The 23268-nt window shown below is 42.8% G+C and overlaps 1 protein-coding gene across 3 annotated transcripts in view; it reads left to right on the forward strand.

The window, feature by feature from the left end:
• The first annotated feature begins 4976 nt into the window (after positions 1 to 4976).
• TRIT1 (tRNA isopentenyltransferase 1) overlaps positions 4977 to 23268 on the forward strand; it is a 56220-nt gene continuing 37928 nt past the window's right edge. For 2 of the 3 annotated variants that reach the window (XR_016387699.1, XM_022575359.3), the window contains exon 1: positions 4977 to 5169. Coding sequence is in view for 2 of the 3 variants with exons in the window: in XM_022575359.3 (XP_022431067.1) it covers positions 4996 to 5169 (174 nt within the window). In the remaining variant the exon portion in view is untranslated. The other variant, XM_089895456.1, reaches the window with a different exon arrangement.

Below are 23268 nucleotides of genomic sequence, written 5' to 3' on the forward strand. Positions count from 1 at the left end.
AATGAAGATACAGATTTGAGACTCATCAATATATGAAGATGATGAAGGCCCACAGTGCCAAAGCCACAAGAAAGAGAAAGGGCCAGAGAAGTAGAGGAGAGGGATTGAAGGAGCCATGAGATTAGAACCGGAAAGGACCTCTGATGGCTCTGCATCTTTTCCCCTTTTGCACCTCCCCACTCTGATTTTGCAGCCTTCGGGGATCCCTGTGCGTGTGTAGGCTGTCTTGGAGATCTGAGAAGGCAGGAAGTGAGCTCTCTTTGAGAACATTCTGGTGTGCTCTGGAGCAAACTCTATAACTCAACTTTAGGAGTTACAGAAACCGTGGTAACTCCATGGTTTATGGTGAGCTCTACTCTCTTCTTCCCCTCACTTGTTTTGAGCCATTCCGATGCTCCTAGATTTGAATTGGCCAATCACCAATGGCAACAGTAATGGAAACAGCCATTCACCAGACCAATAGAAGGTGTTGTGATTACTCACAGGCACTGTACTGGGTTGTATATTGTCCCCCACTAAATTCATGACTATCCAGAAACTGTGAATGTGACCTTATTTGGAAATACGGTCTTTGCAGATATAATCAAGTTAAGATGAGGTCATACTGGATTAGGGTGGGCTCTAATCCAGTGACTGGTGTCCTTAAGAGAGGGAAATTCTCGGGCTTCCCTGGTGGTGCAGTGGTTAAGAATCCACCTGCCAGTGCAAGGAACACGGGTTTGAGCCCTGGCCTGGGAAGATCCCACATGCCGCAGAGCAACTAAGCCCGTGCACCACAACTACTGAGCCCACGTGCCACAACTACTGAAGCCTGCGTGCCTAGAGCCCATGCTTCGCAACAAGAGAAGCCACCGCAATGAGAAGCCTGCGCACTGCAACAAAGAGTAGCCCCCGCTCGCTGCAACTAGAGAAAGCCCGCATGCAGCAACGATGACCCAACACAGCCAAAAATTAAAGAAACAAACAAATAAATAAATAAGTTTATTTAAAAAAAAAAGAGAGAGAGAGGGAAATTCTCGGACAGAGACACACGTACAACAGAGAAGATGGTCATGTGAGATAGGCAGGATTGGAGTCATTCTGCCACAAACCAAGGAATGTCAAGGATTCCCAGCAACCACCAGAAGCTAGAAGAGGCAGGGAAGGATTCTCCCCTAGAGGGGAAGCATGGGAGTGTGGCCCTACCAATGCACTGATTTTGGGCTTCTAGACTCCAGAACTGTGAGAGAATACATTTCTGTTTTTTAAGCCACCCAGTCTGTGGTAATTTGTTATGGTACTCCTAGGAAAAAAATACAGGCACCATGTTCATCATGAAATATTCCTGCATGAAACATTTTTTATTTGGGGTGTCTAATTAGGATGGGGGTCAGGCTGCAAAGGCGCTTTGCTTTTTTGTTTTAATTTGTGATTTTTTTTTTTTTTGCGGTACGCGGCCCTCTCACTGCTGTGGCCTTTCCCGTTGCGGAGCACAGGCTCCAGACACGCAGGCTCAGCGGCCATGGCTCACGGGCCCAGCTGCTCCCGCGGCATGTGGGATCCTCCCGGACCGGGGCACAAACCCATGTCCCCTGCATCGGCAGGCGGACTCTCAACCACTGTGCCACCAGGGAAGCCCTTAATTTGTAATTTAAAAATAATTTTTTTTTGGCTGTGCGGCTTGCAGTATCTTAGTTCCCTGATGAGGGATTGAACCCGGGACCCCAGCAGTGGAAGCACAGAGTCCCAACCACTGTACTGCCAGGGAATTCTCAGCACTTTGGATTGTACCAAAAAGCTAGTGTTTATCTTTGACCCAACTTTCTTCTCTTACCTTGGGAACAGATGCTTCAGGCCTTCCATGGCATATACCTCCTCCTTTCCATGTTGCAGCATCCTGTAGAATTCCAAAAAGTTCAAACTTCCTGGATGATCCATTTTGAATGACCCTTCCACTCTTAATGGCTTCACCTTTACCTTCTCCCTATATTTCTTTCTTTTTGTAAAAATTTTTTTAATTGGGTCATCACCTAGATTTCCCCTCTAACTTTCTGCACTTCTTCCTTTCTCCTTTTCTGCCATGTTCCCATGCCCATTCCACCCCATAGACTGCTCTCAATTTCCTAAAGAATGTGAGGCAACCTAGAGGTTGCCCATCCTGACTACCCATCTGCCCTAGGGTACAGCACACCCACACCAGCGGTAACAATTAGGTGGCTGACTGTGGACTTTCAGAAGGGCAGGCAAGAATTATTACCCTCCAAGTAATTTGAGTCTCCCTAGTACCTCATTCCTGCATTTTAGACATCCTCTTCCAGACTGAACGTATCCCAGCATTTTTGCCTTGTAAACTAGATTTTTTTTAACCCCAAATAATCTGTAAGCAGTGGAGTGTGTTGAGATGGGCTTCTGCATCCTCACCTCTAGATATACACATACACTTTGAATGAGAGACTCCCTTTCCTGTTGAGCTATCTTTCAGAATAAGCTATTTCCCATCTGGCCTCATACAAGGCAGAGAGGGGTCAGGGCTAATACCTGGGCATGACCACAAATAGCTTTTCTGACTCCCTTTTGCCGCCTTTTGTCTCCTTATTACCCTGCAAAGCTGCCCATTAGAGGGTTTTATGTTGTTTTTTGTAAATACTTATTAACTCTTGATCATAGACTTCAATTTCCCAATTTTCCCTTGAACTTAATCTCTCTAATTAGGATTTCAAGTTACAGATTATCTTTCAGGAACTATTCTTAGTGTAATTTAGAGTTCAGAAGATCATTAGGGAGACAGGTACAAATAAAATAGCCTAAAGGTATTAAAAAATATGTTCCCATTCTCCTTTGGTGGGGTTGGCAGAATTACAATGAATGGAAATGGTATGATGTTTTTTTTCTCACTTCTCCTCATTTGTTTTGGGCCACAGGCTCCATTCTGATTTAGGAATCTTTCCTGCTCAGTATTTCAGTGATAATTCTCCCCATGGTCTACAGGATCCCTGTTCTCTTTGTTTCTATAGCAACAGTCCTGTGTTGCTTGGCTAGAAGCAATTTTCTGCGGCTGTGGTGAAGCCCCATTTTTTCATTCCTTGCTCCCCAGTTGCCTTGGTAACCAGCCTCTCCCTCTTCTGGTCTCTCAGTGGTAAATTCCACCACCACCACCCCCCTTCTCTCTCTCTCTCTCTCTCTCATAACAGTCACCTGGTCATGACTTGGACAGTACTTTCCCATCTGTGAGTGAGCCTCCTCTGTCATGGTCAGATTGTCATCATGAAATTAGCCTCCCTTTTGCTTTATTTGCATCATTTCTCCGGCCTGCCTTCTTTCTGCTTGTTGTCAAGGTAACCGTACCCTCGGAAAATCTGCAGGCAAAGGCTCTACAGTTAACAACCATCATGTGAGAGTGTCTGCCAATATGTGGCCACACATCTTGATTTTAAAACCAGCCCCAGGCGGGTACCACAAATTGGAGAGAACTAGGCTTTTGATCAAAGCTGGCTGGATTGAGAAAAGGAGGTACAAGGACCCTGGGATACATGAGACTACAAGGTTTAGGCTGGGTCTGCAAGAATGGCCATTATGCCAGGGGTGATCCAAGTGATTGAGAAATGTATTTATTGGCAGTCATTCAGGGCAGGCCTATCATATTCTCTAACCATCCAGGGGTGATTCCTCTGACCCAACGGTGATATGACCTGTGAGCTAGGCAGAGCCAGGTAGTAATCTCAGGCAGAAAGCAATTAAGACTCTTAAACTGGCTAACAAAGGGTTAGTAGAATAGGTATTTAGGCACTTTCACACATTACTGAAAATTCCTCTGCCCTTAGGCTGCTGCTCTAACCTCTTTAGTAAGGCAGATGGGGTGTTACTATTATAATACAAAATGTTTAACAAATGGTGGTGATTATGTGCCAGGGCATGGTAGCAGGCACCTTTCAGGCATTACTTCCATTTTCTCCTTATGGCAGTCCTGAGAGGTACTTAAGGATGAGAAAACTGAGGCTAAGCGAATTGTGTGAAGTCACTCAGCTGAAAGTGGCAGAGTGGGGATTTGAACCCATGTTCATCTGGTTCCAAAGTTCTTTTTTTTCTTTTCTTTTTTTTTTGGCCACACACCACATGCAGGATCTTAGTTCCCCAACCAGGGATCCAACCCATGCCCCCTGCAGTGGAAGCGCGGAGTCTTACACACTGGACCGCCGGGGAAATCTCCCATAGCCCTTTCTTAAAGGTTGTGTAGTCCCCAGAATTTTGGTCCTCTCTGGACCTAGTTTTCCCCACCCCCACTTTAATCTGAGGGTTGCTACTATTTTATCCTTTCTGCCTTCCTTATTTTTTCTCTTTGTATGTTGTGGGTTGTTTACTTGCTTGTTCTTTATCTGTTTTCACCCCATCTCTTGCATCCTTTCGCCAAATAGATGAAAAATCTTGTTCTGCCTTATGATTGTGTCTCAGTTTGAGTTGTTGGATGAAAACATTAGAGCAGCCGCCCTTGCCTGAGAACTGGGTAGATCTGATCCTGGAGAACACCACACCTCTGAGCTCACTGGCTGTAGCACTAGATATGCAAGCCATTCTCCCCTCTACTAACAATTATTGGGTGTCTGTTCGTTATCAGGTACTGTACTGGAGATACAGTAGTGACCTAGGCAGAATCTGTTCCTTGTCTTTATAGAACTAACAGTCTGGAGAGAAAGTCAGACAATGGACAAGAGGTCAATATATAATTTCATATTGTAATTAGCTCTATAAAGAAAAAGAACTGGGTGCCGTGAAAGAATAATACGGATAGATCTATTTTAGATACGACTGCCATGCCCCACTTAAGAGAGGAGGTAGTTGAGGTTCTCACATCAGCAGCTAGCTGACGGCAGTCACAGCAGGAGCTTCTGAGCGTGGGGACCTGGGTCCCTCACCTCCTTCCTCCCTCCGCACCCTCCCTTCAGAGCCCGAGGTCCGCGCAGGCGCACTGACGGTTGCCATGGGGACAGCTGCTCCTGCGCAAGCGTAGACTTCTTTAAGATGGCGGCGGTGGCGGCCGCACGAGCTGTGTCTGCGGGCCCTGGGCTCCGCGGCCTAAAACGGACACTGCCTCTTGTAGTAATTCTCGGGGCCACGGGCACCGGCAAATCCACGCTGGCGTTACAGCTAGGCCAGCGGCTCGGTGGCGAGATCGTCAGCGCTGACTCCATGCAGGTATGACAGTGCGGCTGTCCCCAGCCTGGTAAACCGGAGGCCGTGCGTGGGCCTCTGGCTGAGTGGATACCCTGTCGCTTAATGGTAGTGGGTGAACCCCGAGGCTTGTGGGGCGGAGGGGGCCGGGAAAGGGCACCCATAATTCCTAGGCGCCCACTATATGCCGGACATCGTGCCAGGTGTTTCACTGCCATCATCTCATTTACTTCTCAGGATATTACTGTTTGGTGTAGGTACTGTTATTATCTCCATTTACCGATGAGGGAATTCACCTAGGGAGGTGAAACGACTATCTCTGTGTCACTAAGGGAATACGTGGAGATGGTATTTGAACATATAAGGTTGACCTATAGGTGTCCATTATATATACCTTTTGAAGGAAAATTATTCCAGAGCTTTTGCTATTTAGAGTTCCCAGCGACGCCAGGATAAATCATTTACCATCTACGAGTGTCTGCTGAGGGAATGAAGCAGGGTGGATAGTCAGGAGACCTGGATTCTCTTCCCTCATCTGCCATCGGCCACGTGACCTAAACAGCGTCGGTTTTGGGGGACGTTATTTATCTGAGAAGTGGAGAAAATGCCGCCTACTTCACAGGGCTCTGGTGCTTAATAAGTGAGAATATGAGTGTTAGAAAGAAGAGCAGGGTGGCCTGTCCTGAAAAAGTCCAGGCACTTGGCAAATGCTTTATGATGCTGAGATTTTTAACTTACCGGCTGATGGGAATCAGCAGGCTTTGCCCTCTTCCTGGAGCCACAGGGAGGCCCAGAAGGAGTGTGTGCACATCACACCTGGGAGCATTTGTGCTCCGATTGAGGATGGGTGACATTTGGGGTAAATCTCCGACGGAGGAATTACAAGTTAAGAGTTTTCACAGTGTAAATGAGATGCTCGGTGAAATGCCCGGTGCTGAACCTAGCACCTGATGGGTGTTCAGCAGGTAGGGGCAGTCCTTCTCCCCACTGTACCCCGTAAACTCTGGGCATGGTTTCCACCCTCATTAATTCATGTGGGATGACACGACCATCAACACACATCAGAGGATTAGGGTAATTCAACAAACCTTTGTTCACAACCTCTGCTTTGTGCTGGCTTTGAGAGGCGGACTTTAGCTCAAATCCCAGCCTTGCCTTTTCTAAGATATGCAACCTCAGCCTGACCTCTTCATGTCTTTGTTTCTTCTGTAAAAGAGGAAGAATAATATCAATGTGATGGTTAAACGAGATTAAATATGTAAAGCACTTAATACAATATCAGGCACACAGTAAGTGCTAAAAATATGATTAGGTGCTATTTTCTGCAAGGCCCTTTTGGAGAGACAAAACTGCAATCCCTGTCTTCAAGGAGTTTTAGTCCAGGTAAACATGAAACAAAGCAAGTTAATACGTGTTTGAAGTGAGTTATTGATGATGCTTTGCAAGGGGTGGGGATGGGAGGTGGGGAGGAGGGAGACTACCGTGGTAGATCTTATGATGAACCATAGAATTTCTGAGAAGAGAGAAATCAGTGAAAGCTGATATAGTCGTGGAAAGCTCTGTGAAAAGGGACTTGAAGGATAGGTGAGTTTTAGATAGATAAAGAAGAAAAGGCATCGTATCAAAGGAAGGAATGTGAATGAAGATTTAGAAGGTGAAGTGAACTTAGTGTGCATGTAGGACAGTGAAAGGAGACTATTTAACAGGTATTGTAGATATTGTGGAATGGGGGATGAGTAACACGATGAAGACAGTGTGTAAGAAGCGTTCATTTGTGAGCAGTATGCTGATGAATTGAATTTGGGGGTGGGTGGGAGGGGCATACCAAAAAAAAATCCAAGAATGTAGTAATAATAGATCTTTGGCTTGATACTTCCGAGACTTGGGTAATACGGGCTTCGGTAAGATGGCGTTTCACTGATAATATCTAAGGTCCATTGCAGTCTTAATGTTTTGTAATTTGGGGCTGGTATGTTAGTGGGAATGAATGGAAGAGAAAGATGTAACATTTTGAAGGTAGTATCATGTTACAGTATGAGTTGGTCACAGATTGTGGAAAGAAGAGAGCAGTGCTAACAGTGTGTTTCAGGTTTGTGTGCCTGGGAGAGTATGGTGAGCCTGGAAGTCAGGAAGATCTGGCGGGGCACAGTGGAGGTTGCAGCAGGACATCCATGGGGAAAGTCTAGTGGGTGTGTGAAGAATGCAGCAGGTATGATCCCATGTTAGGACTCTTACACTCAGAGGTTCCCTCTGCCTGGTGGAATGTCTTCCCCTACATAAGCATGTGGCTTACTTCCTCTCTTTGTTCAGGTCTTTACTTAGATGTCATCTTATTGAGGCCTCTGACAATCCTATTTAAAACAACACAACACACTGTTGCTCCCTGTTTCTGCCTCTTCCTCATGTACCACACATAGTCCTTGTCAGGAAAGCGTTCTCAATAAAACATCTTAATTTTACAAATGTTTTAAAGTAAATTAGCGGCTTCTGGCAATAAGGATTGGTTATAGCTCTGTAATTGCTGTTATCCGTTATTCAGAAATGTTTCTTTACGCATAGCTGTGTACCATAAGGTTGAGCTTGCTAGAGGTCTTGCTCGATGTGAAATAGGCCACATCAGTTAGACACTTTGTGCCTTATATAGTGCTGATGATATGGTAGATCCTTAACATTTGATGAAACATTTGTTGACCTGTCTTATCAAAATGGCACATCACGATCCATTTAGATTCTTCCTGTTGTTATAAATAACTAGAATATGAAAATTAAATTTCTTTCATCCTTGGGATGCCATGAGGATTAATTAATGCGTGAAAAACACTTTGAAGATAATTGAGCTTTCTGAACTGGCAATAGGTTGTGTTTAATATTCATAACGTGGATATATTCCTCTCAGACCCGTTGGAAAACTTTGACCTTTGATGTTTACTTTTCAGTTCAAATAATGAAATAAAGTATCTCTGCCCCATTCACTGTGGGTATACGCAGTTCTTCATTTCTCCCCTTGCTTACCATGCCCCTCGTAGGGTAGTGCTACTCTGCTTGCTTTTTAGCCAATGGAAGGAGATAATGCTTTTCAGTGACTTGAGGTTGACTCAGAAAATTTTTGTAAGCATGTGAACAAGTGACATTCTTAATGTTGGAGTTAACCAGCTTTTTTTTAAATTAATTAATTTATTTATTTTTGGCTGTGTTGGGTCTTTGTTGCTGCACACAGGCTTTCTCTAGTTGCAGAGAGCGGGGGCTACTCTTTGTTGCGGAGCACGGGCTCTAGGCGTACGGGCTTCAGTAGTTGCGGTGCTCGGGCTTAGTTGCCCCGTGGCATGTGGGATCTTCCCGGACCAGAGCTTGAACCCATGTCCCCTGCATTGGCAGGCAGTCTTAACCACTGCGCCACCAGGGAAGTCCCTAACCAGCTTCTTAAAAGAACTTTTTCAGCTTTAGTTAAATCCACAGGCAGAATAACAACTTAAATTTGAATAGCACTGTTTATAAAATGCTTACATATGCTTTTTTATCCTCACAATAACCTTGTAAGGTAGACATTATTATCACTTCACAGTTAAGGAAACAGGTACAAGGTCTTACAGTAAGTAGCAGACCTGGAGTTGGACATAGGTTTCTACTTTCCACGCTCTGTGCCTGCCTTATCTATACACGAAGTTATCCCTTTAAATGAGGCAGGAGCTGTGGGATTCAATTATTAGAGAGTATTTCTTAACTTGTATGACACTGATCCTTCACAGGAGTGTGCTACATTTTGATCAGGGTATAAAATGTATTTTAGGATTCATATCGTGGATCTTAGTGTGAATTCATAGTGATATCTCTCAAGTTGAGTGTTGAGCTGAGTGTTGGCCATGTGATACATTGCTAGGGGGCTGAAACTTACTGCAGCTGAGATATAATTTAATGTCAATAATTCGAAGATACCAAAGGCAGTGTTTGGTGGAACAGAGGGAAACTAGGCCTTGTGGAGAGCCTAGACCGAGCAGTAAACTTCCTTGTTGTGACAGCCACGCAGACTAAAGGGGGACCTAATGGAAAGTGGATAATTAGAAAGGTTTTTCAAGTTTCCAAATTGATCTTTCTAAAAACCAGTATTTGAATTTTAATAATCTCTTTTGGAATGCTGCCCAGAGTTTTGTATTTCAGAATTGTACCGGTAACTCAGAAAGGATTGTAAAACACTGCCTTAAATCTTAAATTCTTTTGCACCTCATACTTCTTTTGTTATCCCTTTGTCCTACCTTAACTGTAGGGTCATCCCAAGGCAATACCAGCAGGGCACTTCCCATCCAGGGAAAGTGCTTGTTTTTTTGTAAACATTGAAGAAGTAAGTGCTCTAAGTATTGAGGTAGCTTCCTTGAGATAAAACCACAATGGAGTGTTAAGGGTAGTGTGTCTAGGGTGATAATACTGTCAGGGAACATAATAGACAATGACTTGCTTTTTTAGCCATGTAGCACCTGAGGTCCTGCCTGGCCTCTCACTTCTTATTCTTGTGTCAGTGGTCGTTGAGTGGGAAGTCAGAACTAACTTTCTGAGGGATTACTTGCTTAGGGACTTCTGCTGGGCTCAACTGTGGATTTTTCATGGTAGATCTGACAAAAGTGAGAAACATTTTGTGCTTAATTTTCTGAGTTTTCCAAACCCCAGTTTCACAAGTTGTAGAAGCATAAATATTCTCAGCTAGCAGTAAGAGTCTAAATTCAAGGAGGGACAGGTAATACAATCCCTGTTTTCCAGGATGGAAAAACTGAGGTGCAGAAAGATTAAAGAGCAGACTAGAGATCACACTGCAAGACACTTGCGCACCTGGGAATTGGATCTGGGTCTTCTGACTCATGTGTAGTGTCTGATATATTGCAGGAAGATGATACTGAAGGTCTTCTTTTCAGTCTGAGTCTTTTTCTTGGCATGTAAATTTAAGGTACAATGCATTGCCTTCAGTGACTGGATGAAACATTGTACTGAGAAATTTGAAGGCACTTGCCAAAAGATGTACAATGGCTGCCTGGAAATACAGACTACCAACTATATGCCAAGAGAAAATGAACAGAGTGTTCTACTTGGGTTTATAGAGAGGAAGTATCTCTCATGCCTTAGTTCTTCAAGTCCTGTGGAGAAGCAGCAGTCATACGTAGGAGCACAGTTCCCTTGTGTTTGCCTAAACCTACAAGGGGGGAAGCAAATTATTTTTGGCAGTCGGACTAGTAAGCAGGCTATGTGTCACCTAATAAATGTGGAGTTCTGCATTCTTTGTCTGCTTTGGAACATAATTTAGGAGCAGTGTTTTTTTACCAAAGGACTGTTTGCTAGTGCTCAAGGGAGATCTGGGTTGCATGGGGGAGAGATATGAAAGTAGAGATGGGATAGTGGATCACAGTGGCTTACTAGGACATGAAAATGAAAGCTAGAAAAATCTGTTAACTAGGAGAAATGAGGGCTATCCAGAGGCTACTTTCCACAACTTACAGAGGCAGTGTTTTACAGGACTGAGCTTGAGAGTAGGCCAGAGGAAATCTCAAAATTTTTGACTCATCTAAAAATATATATATTAATTTCTAGGTCCCTGTGTTCAGATCCGTTGTGAGTGAATTTGGTTTTCCTTTGGCTACAGTATTAAGCTTGGGTGGGTTGTACATATATATTCAGTTTTTTTGTAGCTGTGGGAAGAACTTTAGAGTCAAACCTCCCATGTTATGTAAGGAAAGAGAAGTGACTACTGGCTAAATGGGAAACCATAGGAGAGCACAAATGAGACTTGCAGTTTCAGATTTGTGAGGATGAGGTGCTGCCCTGATGTTTCAGTGCCTGGTGCAGGGTGCTGAAACAGCTCCACTTCAAGAAGGAATGTATGTTTGAGGGGTGTTAAGTTATTTGGGTATATAGGAATTCACCTATGTGCTTGCATATACTCTAGTATGGCTTAACTGAACTGGTTGTGGTTTCCTGTATAGTTTGTTGGATTCTTTAGATAAGTTTGAATCAGACCAGGGTCCTGTTTGTCTCTTTGCTTACCTTTGGGGCCCTACTTCTGAGCTGGAACTTCGCCGCTGCTCCTTCCTCATTGTGTCAGCCGGAGTTCAAGCTCTTACCACTGTACCATGAATAATAATAATACTGAAAATAATAACAATAATAAAATATATGTCAGGCAGTGTTCTAGAAGTTTGCCATATATTATCTCATTTAATATCCTCACCACAACCTTATTAGGTAGGCCCTATTATTATCTCACCCCTACCAAAAATTACTTTCTTGAACCCTCATCTCGGTCTCTATCTGGGGTAATTTTGCCCCCCTGGGGGACACTTGGCAATCTCTGGAGACGTTTTTGGTTGTAACAAATGGAAAGGTGGGTTCCTGGCGTCTAGTGGGTAGAGGCCAGGAATGCTGCAGAACATGCTACTATGCATAAACCAGCTCCTCCCAACAGAGAATTATGTGGCCCAAAATATCAATATATTGTACTGAGGTTGAGAAACCCTGTTCTACATTACTGTTAGTTTTTAAATTTTGAAGCAATTATAAGATTTACACAAGAGTTTCAAAGATAGTACAGAGAGTTCTTGTATATTCTTCACCCAGCTTCTTCTAAAATTAACGTATCATCATGGCACATTTATCAACACCAAGAGATGGACACAGGCACAATACTCTTAACTAAACTGGAGGCTTCATTTGGATTTTACCAGTTTTTCTACTGATGTCCCTTTTCTGTTTCAGGATCCAATGTAAGATACCATATTACATTTAGTCCTCATGTCTGCTTGTCTCCAGTCTGTGACAGATTTCTTGGTCTTTCCTTGTCTTTCATGACTTTGCTACTTTTTGAAGTGTACTGGTCAGCTGTTTTGTGGATTGTCTCTCAGTTTGGGTTTGTCCGATGGTTTCACATGATTATGAATTTTGAGAAGGCATACCACAGAGGTGAAGTACCTTTCTCATTGCATCATATCAGGGTATAATGTCAGCATGATTTAACATCAACTAGTGATGTTAACCTTGATCATTTGGTTTAGGTTTTGTCTGCCAGCTTCCTCTACTGTAAAGTTAAATCTTTTTCTTTTCATTTTTTAAAATTTATTTACTTATTTTTGGCTGTATCGTGTGACATGTGGGATCTTAGTTCCCTGACCAGGGATCGAACCTGTGCCCCATGCAGTGGAAGCTCGGAGTCTTAACCACTGGACCGCTGGGGAAATCCCTATTTTTCCTTCCTATACTCTCTTTGTTGGAAATGAGTTGCTAAGTCCATCCCACATTGAACGGGAGGGGATTTAAGCTCCACATCCTGAAGGGAGGACTATCAAAGAATTTGTGGGCATATGTTAAAAGCACCACAGTAATTAATATTTTAGGAGAGTTGCTTGAGGCAATGCAGATATCTTGTTTTTCCTTAAAGTTTCACCTCCTAATTTTAGCATTTATCAATGAGTCTTTCCTGCTATAATTATTGTGGTAATTTCCTTCATTCCTCCTACTTCTGTTTTATTTTAAATTATGTGTACGTTTGGGGTCTTTATTTATTTATTTATTTATTTGGCTGTGTTGGGTCTTTTTTTAAAAATAAATTTATTTATTATCTTTTTATTTTTGGCTGTGTTGGGTCTTCATTGCTGCACGCGGGCTTTCTCTAGTTGTGGCGAGCGGGGGGCTACTCTTCGTTGCGGTGCATGGGCTTCTTATTGAGGTGGCTTCTCTTGTTGCGGAGCATGGGCTCTAGGCGCGAGGGCTTCAGTAGTTGTAGCACGCGGGCTCAGTAGTTGTGGCTTGCGGGCTCTAGAATGCAGGCTCAGTAGTTGTGGCACACAGGCTTAGTTGCTCCGCAGCATGTGGGATCTTCCCGGACCAGGGCTCGAACCTGTGTCCCCTGCATTGGCAGGCAGATTCTTAACCACTGCGCCACCAGGGAAGTCCCTGCATTGGGTCTTCATTGCTGCACGCGGGCTTTTCTCTAGTTGCGGTGAGTGGGGGCTACTCTTCGTTGCAGTGTGCAGGCTTCTCATTACGGTGGCTTCTCTTGTTGCAGAGCACAGACACTAGGCGCACAGGCTTCAGTAGTTGCGGCACGAGGGCTCAGTAGTTGTGGTTCACGTCCTCTAGAGCACAGGCTCAGTAGTTGTGGCACATGGGCTTAGTTGCTCCATGGCGTGTGGGATCTTCCCGGACCAGGGATCAAACCCGTGTCCCTTGCATTGGCAGGCGGATTCTTAAGCACTGCGCCACCAGGGAAGTCCTCCTACTTTTATTGAAATTCTTTTGCAGAGATTTGTCCTCTCTCTCCTATTTACTTACATCAGTAGGGATATTTATTTTATTTCTTGGGTTATAATCCAGTACTAAGTTATTTATTTTATTGCTCAAATTATTTCAACTTGGTTATTGGTTGCTCTTTCATGTTGACTCTTGTGTCATTTGGCATGCCCCATATTTGTTTGTTTAGCACTTCCTTTCTGGCACTACAAGATGCTTTCAACTTACATTTGTCCTGCTCCAGTCCTAGAATCATCCATTTCTCCAAGGAGCCCTGGTTCCTTTTTATTTTTATTTTTTAAATTTACTTATTTATTTTTGGCTGTGTTTGATCTTTGTTGCTGCGTGCGGGCTTTCTCTAGTTGCGGCGAGCGGGCGCTACTCTTCATTGTAATGTACGGGCTTCTCATTGCGGTGGCTTCTCTTGTTACGGAGCACAGGCCCTAAGCACACAGGCTTCAGTAGTTGTGGATCGCGGGCTCCAGAGCGCAGGCTCAGTAGTTGTGGCGCACGGGCTTAGTTGCTCCGCGGCATGTGGGATCTTCCAGGACCAGGGCTTGAACCTGTGTCCCCTGCATTGGCAGGCGGATTCTTAACCACTGCGCCACCAAGGAAGCCCTGGAAGGCAGATTCTTAACCACTGTGCCAACAGGGAAGTCCCCCTGGCTCCTTTTTTTGGTGAATGATATTTAGATACCAAGAGCTGGGTGCTAAATGTGCTTGTTGCTAGGAAACATATGTATATATACTAATTCATGTATACACAAATATCTATATTTGTGTATCTACCTGTATGTATATTAAAATAAACATGAATTTATACTGATATCTCTGACTCTGCTCCACTACAGGGTTTTAATCTTCCCTTCTTGCTTATTTGTGACTTCTTTCTCAGAGTAAGGAACCTGGCTCTCCTTGTCTACAAATATTTTATTTGTACAACCTGTAAAGTAGTTTAAGTAGTTAATACTGTGAGAACAAATTTACCAACTACAGTATGATGTTTGTGTTCAGTTCTTTTTGTTCATTTTAGCCATATAGTATCTAGTCATAACATTGTTTTACAAAGTTACTTAGGTCAGCTCCTCCCCACCCCCCCTCCAGTGAGGTTATGTCATACACTTGTAATATAATTAGATTCAGTTATTGAAGCCTGCGTTCTGTCCTGGTTCTTCAGACATTCTGGCTATTATTTTTTTTAATTTGCATACAGTAGAGTGCATTCATTGTTGTGCACAGTTCTGTGGGTTTTGACAAATGGAGAGAGTCAGATATGCACCATCACAGTACCATACTGAACACTTCCATCACTCTAAAAATTGCCTTATGTGGCCTCTTTGTAGTCAACTCCTCTACCTACACCAGTTTTTGGCAACCACTGATCTGTTTTCTGTCCCTACAGTTTTGCCTTTTCCAGAAGGTCACATACATTTAGTCACTCAACATGCAGCTTTTGGGATCTGACTTTTTTCACTTAGCAAAATACATTTAAATTCTTCAGTGTTGTTGCATGAGTCCATTTCTCTTTGTTGTCAAGTATTATTCCATTGTACGTAATATGTTCATTGACCTGTGAAAGGCCATCTGAATGTCAAGTTTTTAGTAGTTGTAAAGAAAGCTATTATAAACATAGCTAGTGGTTTAACTTTACAGGACTGGTTTAACTTTATAGGAAACTACTAAACTATTTACCAAAATGACTGTACCATTTTGCATTCCTACCGGCAGTGAATGAGAATTTCTGTTTCTTTGTATTCTTTCCAGCATTTGGTTTTTTTTTTGTTTTTTTTTTTGCGGTACGCGGGCCTCTCACTGTTGCGGCCTCTCCCGTTGCGGAGCACAGGCTCCAGAGGCGCAGGCTCAGCGGCCATGGCTCACGGGCCCAGCCGCTCCGCGGCATGTGGGATCTTCCCGGACTGGGGCACGAACCCATGTCCCTTGCATCGGCAGGTGGACCCTCAACCACTGCACCACCAGGGAAGCCCTATATATGAGTTTTATAGCTTTTCATTTTACATTTAGGCCTGTGATCTGTTTTGAGTGAATTTTTGTAAAAGGTGTAAGATACGTATGAATGTCCAGTTGTACCAGCTCTGATTTTGAAAGACTATCCTTTCTCCGTTGAACTGCCTTTGCACCTTTGTCAAAGACCAGTTGACTGTATTTGTGTGGGTCTACTTCTGGTGCCTCTCATATGTTGCATTGATCTGTGTGTCTGTTCTTTTGCCAGTATTGCATTGTCTTTAGTTACTGTAGCTTTATAATAAGTCTTGAAATTTGATAGTGTAAGCTGTCCGACTTTCTACATTATTGTTTTTAATCTCTGTGTAGTATTCCATTTTATAGGTGTATCATAATTTACTTAACCAGGTTTCTGCTGAAGGACATTTAGTAGGTTTAGTTTTTTGGGTTTTTTTGTTTTTTCTATTTGCTTTAATAAATGATGCTGAGATGAACATCTTTGCACAAACATCTCTGCATTTGTGTGATTCTCTCTTCAGGGTAAATTTCTGGAATGGGATTGCTGGATGAGAGGATGTACATGTTACTTTCTTATTCTTCCAGTTTTCTAAGAGCTTTATTAGAGTATATACTTTTTTTTAAAAGATTTTTTTGTTTGTTTGATGTGGACCATTTTTAAAGTCTTTATTGAATTTGTTACAATATAGCTTCTGTTTTATGTTTTGGTTTTCTGGCCTTGAGGCATGTGAGATCTTAGCTCCCTGACCAGGGATCAAACCCGCACCCCCTGCACTGGAAGGCAAAGTCAGGGAAGTCCCAAGAGTATATGCTTACTTTATATTATTTTTCTTATTGAGGTTAAATTCACATAACATTAACCATTTTAAAATGAAGAATTCAGGGACTTCCCTGGACAGGGGGCACAGGTTCGATCCCTGGTCGGGGAACTAAGATCCCAAATGCTGTGCGGTGTAGCCAAAAGAAAAACTAGAAGAGAACGATTCATTGGCACTTAGTACGTTCACAGTGTTGTACAACAACTACTACCTCTATCTAGTTCCAAAACGTTTCCATCACCACAAAAGAAAACCCTGTACTCATTAAGCCACTATTTTGAGTTTCCCCTCCCCCCCAGCCCCTGACAGCCACAAGTCTGCTTTTAGTTTCTATAGATTTTACCTGTTCTGGATATTTCATAGAAATGGGATCATACAATATGGGACCTTTTATGGCTGTCTTCTTTCACTTACATTGGTTGTAGCGTGTATTGGTGCTTCAATCCATGCTTGAATAATATTCCATTGTATGTATTGATCACAGTTTGTCCATCTGTTGATGGACATTAGCACCTTTAGGCTGCTGTGAATAGTGCTGCTATGGACATATGTGTAATGTATTTGAGTATGTGTTTTAAATTATTTTGGGTATATACCTAGGAGTGGAATTGCTGCGTCATATGGTAATTCTGTGTTTAACTTTTTGAGAAATTGCCAAACTGTTTTACACAATGGCTACATCATTTTACATTCCCACCATCAATGTATGAGGACACCAGTTTCTCCACATCTTCTCCAACACTTATTTACCTTAAAAAAAAAAGTTATAGCTGTCCTAGTGGGTGTGAAAGTGGTATCTCATTGTGGTTTGGATTTACATTTCCCTAGTGACTAATGGGCATCTTTTCATGTGTTTGTTGGCTGTTTATGTATCTTCTTTGGAGAAATGTCTATTCAGGTCCTTTGCTTGTTTTTAAATTGGGTCCCTTCTCTTTTTGTTTGAGCTGCACACATTACATTTTGATACATATTGCCAGACTGCTTTCAAAAAAGTTTGTACCGGTAGTATGTCTATTTCCCTGTACCCTTGCAATTCTGTGTGTTATCAATCTTTTCATTTTTGTCAGTCTGGTAGACAAGAAATGGATTTCATTTAAATTTCATTTCTGAGGTAAATTGTCTCTTTAAGGGTGCGTTGGCCATTTGTGTTTTTCTTTTTTGAATTTCCTGTTCAATACCTATTATGCCTACTTCTGTATAATGTTTTTCATTTTTGTGTTTATCAGTTTGTAAGAGCATTTTGTGTATTATGAGTTTTAACCCTTTGTCCAGTCTCATGAGTTGGAAATATTTTTTCAGTTCGTCATTTGTCTTTTGACTTCTATGAATTTTTTTTGCCATATTAAGGTTTTTATTTTTTTAACATCTTTATTGGAGTATAATTGCTTTACAGTGGTGTGTTAGTTTCTGCTGTATAACAAAGTGAATCAGCTATACATATACATATATCCCCATATCTCCTCCCTCTTGCGTCTCCCTCCCACCCTCCCTATCCCACCCCTCTAGGTGGACACAAAGCACCGAGCTGATCTCCATGCGCTACTTCCCACTAGCTATCTATTTTACATTTGGTAGTGTATATATGTCCATGCCACTCTCTCACTTTGTCCCAGCTTACCCTTCCCCCTCCCCATGTCCTCAAGTCCATTCTCTACATATGCATCTTTATTCCTGTCCTGCCCCTACGTTCTTCCAAAAAAAATAAAAAAGGTTTTTAATTTGTATATTCTTATACTCTTTTTCTTTTTTTTTTTTGTGGTATGCTGGGCCTCTCACTGCTGTGGCCTCTCCTGCTGCGGAGCACAGGCTCCAGACACGCAGGCTCACGGGCCCAGTGGGCCCAGCCGCTCCGTGGCATGTGGGATCTTCCTGGACCGGGGCACGAACCCGTGTCCCCTGCATTGGCAGGCGGACTCTCAACCACTGCGCCACCAGGGAAGTCCCTTGTATGCTTTTTAGGAGTACAAGTTAGTTTTAGTATTCTTTTAGAAAGAGTTGACATCTGAAGTTTATAATCCATTGAACTGTTGGAATTTACAGATGTGAATAAAAGGTGTTGTTGATTCTCTAGTGTGAATGAAGATATATCCTGGGCCTCCTTGCCTTCACTGTGCATGTTACTCTCCCCTTGGAGTCTCCTACACATTTGTGCAGGTAGATGCAGATTAAGCATGGGATCCTGCATTGTCCAGGCTTACTTAAGTCTGGATACCTTTGGTTAGCTACCCAGTTTCCTTGCTCTCTCTCTGTTTTTTTTTTTTTTTTTTAACGTCTTTCTGCCTGCTACGATACTTGTAACAATGGTTTTTACCTTCAGCTGCACATTGGAATCACCTAGAGAGCATTCAAAAAATACTGATGCCTAGGCTTATAGTGTTCAGTAAATACCTGTTGATTCGGATTAGGTGATTTGTCTAACTCTTCAGGTGCCAGTATACTCTCCTAATTTATAGTCAGTCTTTAAGGTTTTCATTTAGCCCACTTATTTAGCCTCGTAGGCAGTTTTATTTACTGGGAAAACTGGGTTTTAGTCCCAGCTTTGCTACTAACTCACTGTATATATAACTTTGGAAAGTTACTGCCCCTCTCTGGGCTTTTTATTTTTTTTAATGTATTTATTTTTGGCTGTGTTGGGTGTTCGTTGCTGTGCACGGGCTTTCTCTAAGTTGTGGAGAGCAAGGGCTACTCTTGGTTGCAGCGCGCGGGCTTCTCATTGTAGTGGCTTCTCTCGTTGTGAAGCACGGGCAGTAGGTGCGTGGGCTTACGTAGTTGTGGCACATGGGCTCAGTAGTTGTGGCTCACGGGCTCTAGAGCACAGGCTCAGTAGTTGTGGCACACAGGCTTAGTTGCTCCATGGCATGTGGGATCTTCCCAGACCAGGGCTCGAACCCGTGTCCCCTGCATTGGCAGGCGGATTCTCAACCGCTGCGCCACCAGGGAAGCCCCCCTCTCTGGGCTTTAAGTTCCTCTTTGGATATATTAGGGAGGGGAAACTGATTGGATTAGATCAGGGATCGGCAGACTCATTAAAGTGCAGATAGTAAATATTTTAGGCTTTGTGGGCCATGCAGTGTTTGTTTGTCTCAGTGTCTAAAGCTCCTTTCAGCTCTGGTATTTTTTGTTTCTCTCCTTTCAAACCCTAGTCGGGGAACTTATCTCAAAGAGCCAAGGAAAATCTTTTTAACCCACCAGCAATTAAATATAGGTAATATCAAGCATTTGTGTACTGCTTACCATCTGCCTGGCACAGTTCCAAACATTTTACATATATTAACTCTAATACTCAGAATGACCCAGTGAGGAGTATAGATGCTGTTATTATCCCCATTTTACAGAGGCAAACTTGAGGCAAAGGAAAGTTAGATACTTAAATAACCTGACAGATGAAGGCTAACTGGGCTGTAGAGCCAGAATTGAACCTGGATTTTCTGGTTCTATTATGCTATACTCCTCTCCCTAACTTAGACATATACCTCCAAATAATGGAGCATCTCAGCTGTTATACTCTATCATAGCTATCCTAAGAGAAAATATCACTCAAACCATCAAAAGTGGGCCAATCTTGAGGCTGTAAAGATGGCCACAAAATAGAAACTTTATCATTAACTTTGTTTTTTTCTCAAAGTAGCCCTTTTGTTTCTGTCTCAGCATTATAGTCACATGGCATTGTCTGTGTGCATATTTCTAGCTTTCTGTCACGCTTACACTGAACCCCTTCAAGGTTCTCAAGAGTATGGTAGCTGTATTCTCCTCAGCTTCTTGAATTTAATTCCACCTCAGTAGGAATTCATTACTTCAAGGAAGCAAACAGACCAGAGTCAAATGACGATAAAACTTATACTGATAAGAGGCAGCAGAAATAGCTTGGGTTATAGGCAGAGCATCTAGGCTTTAGTCCTGCCTGCACTACCATCAACTATATGGCCAGGGGAGCTCTCTGAGCCTCAGTATTCTCAACATAAAATTTAGGTGATAAGACTGGTTACGTTATCTCTGAATTTCCTAATATCCATGCTTCATCAGTGTTTGCAGGTGGACTTTTTTTTTTTTTAAACGTTTTGCTTTTTTTTAAATTTAATTTTATTTTATTTTTGGCTGCGTCGGGTCTTAGTTGTGGCACGTGGAATCTTTTCATTGCAGCACGCGGTCTCTTCGTTGGCAGCGCTCGGGCTTCTCTCTAGTAGTGGCTTGCGGGTTTTCTCTCTCTAGTTGTGGCGCACAGGCTCCAGGGCTCATGGGCCCTGTAGTTGTGGTGCGTGGGCTTAGTTTGCCCGCGGTATGTGGGATGTTAGTTCCCTAACCAAGGAGTGAACCTCTGTCCCCTGCATTGGAAGGTGGATCCTTTATCTCTGGACCACCAGAGAAGTCCCCTGCAGGTGGACTTCTAAGCAGCCACAGCATAGACTCTGCATTGCGAAGTTTCTCATTTTAACTTACAAGTATGTGCTAATTTTGCATTCTCTGTTCTTATCTGTCTATATTTATTCAGACGTACAAATGTTTCAAATTCTTGTTGCCACCAAGTAATTGATGCTCTGGAAGAATACATCACAAACATTATGTATGCACTTTTTTTTTTGGCTGTGCTGTGAGGCTTGTGGGATCTCAGTTCCTTGAGCAGGAATTGAACCCAGGTCACTTCAGTGAAAGCCCAGAATCCTAACCGCTAGGCCACCAGGGAACTCGCTGTGTGCACGTCTTTTTTCTTATTTATTTATTTTATTTTATTTTATTTTATTATTTTTGGCTGCGTTGGCTCTTTGTTGCCATGTGTGGGCTTTCTCTAGTTGCGGCGAGCAGGGGCTACTGTTCGTTGCAGTATGCAGGCTTCTCATTGCGGTGGCTTCTCTTTGTTGCAGAGCACGGGCTCTAGGCGCACGGGCTTCAGTAGTTGTGGCACGTGGGCTCAGTAGTTGTGGCTCACGGGCTCTAGAGCGCAGGCTCAGTAGTTGTGGTGCATGGGCTTAGTTGCTCCGTGGCATGTGGGATCTTCCTGGACCAGGGATCGAACCTGTGTCCCCTGCATTGGCAGGCGGACCACTGTGCCACCAGGGAAGCCCTGTGTGCACTTCTTAATTTGATAAGCATAGCTTTATGTGATTCTAATCCCTTTTCCTTTGAAGAGAGATAGCCATAAGAAAATAAAAGTCATGATTGGCACTATAAATTCCAAACCACTCCTTTTACCAGACTGACTGAACAGGTCAAGGTACTGGTTCTCCTGCTTCCTGGGCATCTTAATCTGGCTGTTTATTCAACATGTCTGCAGTTGAATCTCTGCTAAACAAAGCTAAAAGGAGTAGTTGCCTGCCGTGATGTTCCTGCAGCTAATCCATTGTTTCCAATGTAGTGAAGTGTGTAAATTTTTTAAAAAGGTATCCCTTTATTAAAGAAAAGTTAGACAAGAGACTGACTTTTTCTCTACTCTTCAACATCTCTTCAGTTGAATAACCAAATTCAAATTCCTTTAATCAAAAAGGAAAATCAACTTTCTGGCCAGTGTCAACATCTTTAAAAAAAAAAAAATTTCCTTTTATCCTCCTATGCCAAAACTTTTCCTGAAGCTTTGGGCTATTAGAACCGGACAGGATGCTAGATATGAGGAGCTTGAGGTTCCAGAAATGAAAACTGACTTTCCAAAGTCACAAAGCTGATCTGTACGGAGCAGAGATTAGAAACATAGTGGGAAAAGAGCACTGATTGTGAAGTTAGAAGACATGGATTCAAAGTTTGTCTCTGCCACTAACTAGCTGTGTGACTTCAGGCAGGTTACCTAATGTGTCTACGTTTCTATCTCCTCACTGGTGAAATGAGGCAACATAATTTCATAGGGTGTGAAACTCTTAGCATAAGATCTGGCACTCTGTACCTCTGGCACAGAGTACTAATTGAGTATATTCCATGTATTAGACACTGTACCAGGTGCTGAGACTAGAGATAAAATACAGTCATCCCTCAGAACTTGTAGTCTAGTGGGGGAGATCAAAATACTTCACAGGTACAAGATATTCTGTGATAGAGGTAAATACAGGGTATTGTGGAAGCATGGAGGACAAGCATGGATGGGGGAGGATTGGGGAGAGATCTCAAGGCAGGCTTTCATTAGAGGTGGTGCTAAAGAGTTTGGGGCTGCATGAAGCCATGTTTTCATTTTAGAAAGATCACCGGCTGCACTGTGGACTAAATTGGAACGGTTATACGCTAAAGGAAGGAAGATCAATGAGGAAGCTGCTGGAACAGCTCAGCTGTGAAATCATGAAGCCTTCAGTTGATGTAATGGCAGTGGGAAATGTAATGGTGATAAGCTTTGAGATAATTTTAGGAACTTGTGTGAATAGAAGTTGAGACAGATTGGAAATGTGAGGGGAGAGAGACAGAGATACTAGGATCACTTAAAGATTTTCGGTTTGATTATCGAGGTGGTTCACTCAAGTATGGGTTGGAAGATAAGGAGGTCAGTTTGGACATAGCAGGTTTCAGGTGCCTGTTGGGGTGATGATGAGGATAGCTACCTAGCATTTATTGCTGCTTCCTATAGGGCAGGCCTATTCCATATGCTTTGCTGTATCATTTATTTAATTTTTACAATAATCCTTCGAGGTAGATTTAAGATTATCCTTACTTTATAAATAAGGATTATGAGGCACAGAGAGGTCACTGTCTTGCCCAAGGTTACACAGCTAGTAAGTTGTGAAGCCAGGATTTAAATCATGGCAAGCAGACTCTAGAGTCCTTACTGTTAACGGCTTCATCACTATATTATATACCTCTCATAGATGATGGAAATGTCCACTAGGCAGTTAAATGTACAGTTCTAGCATCATGAGAGAAAACTAGATTGCAGATAGGATTTCGGGAGTTATCAGCACAAAAAATGGTTGTAGAAGCCATGGGGGTCACCCAGAGAAAGTTTGTAGTACAGAAATGGCAGGTAGATGACACAAAGACTGACATTTCTCCATATTGTTCCCATGACAGACATTGCTAATAGATCAGTGGCTGGCCTCAGTAAAGTAAACTGAGGAAGGTCCAGTGAGATAGGAAGAAAACCTGGAGAAGATGG

The sequence above is a fragment of the Delphinapterus leucas genome, chromosome 1 (genome assembly GCF_059928025.1).
Source record: "Delphinapterus leucas isolate spDelLeu-1000000601 "Yukka" chromosome 1, BTC_Dleu_Yukka2, whole genome shotgun sequence".
In the NCBI taxonomy this organism is placed as follows: domain Eukaryota; kingdom Metazoa; phylum Chordata; class Mammalia; order Artiodactyla; family Monodontidae; genus Delphinapterus; species Delphinapterus leucas.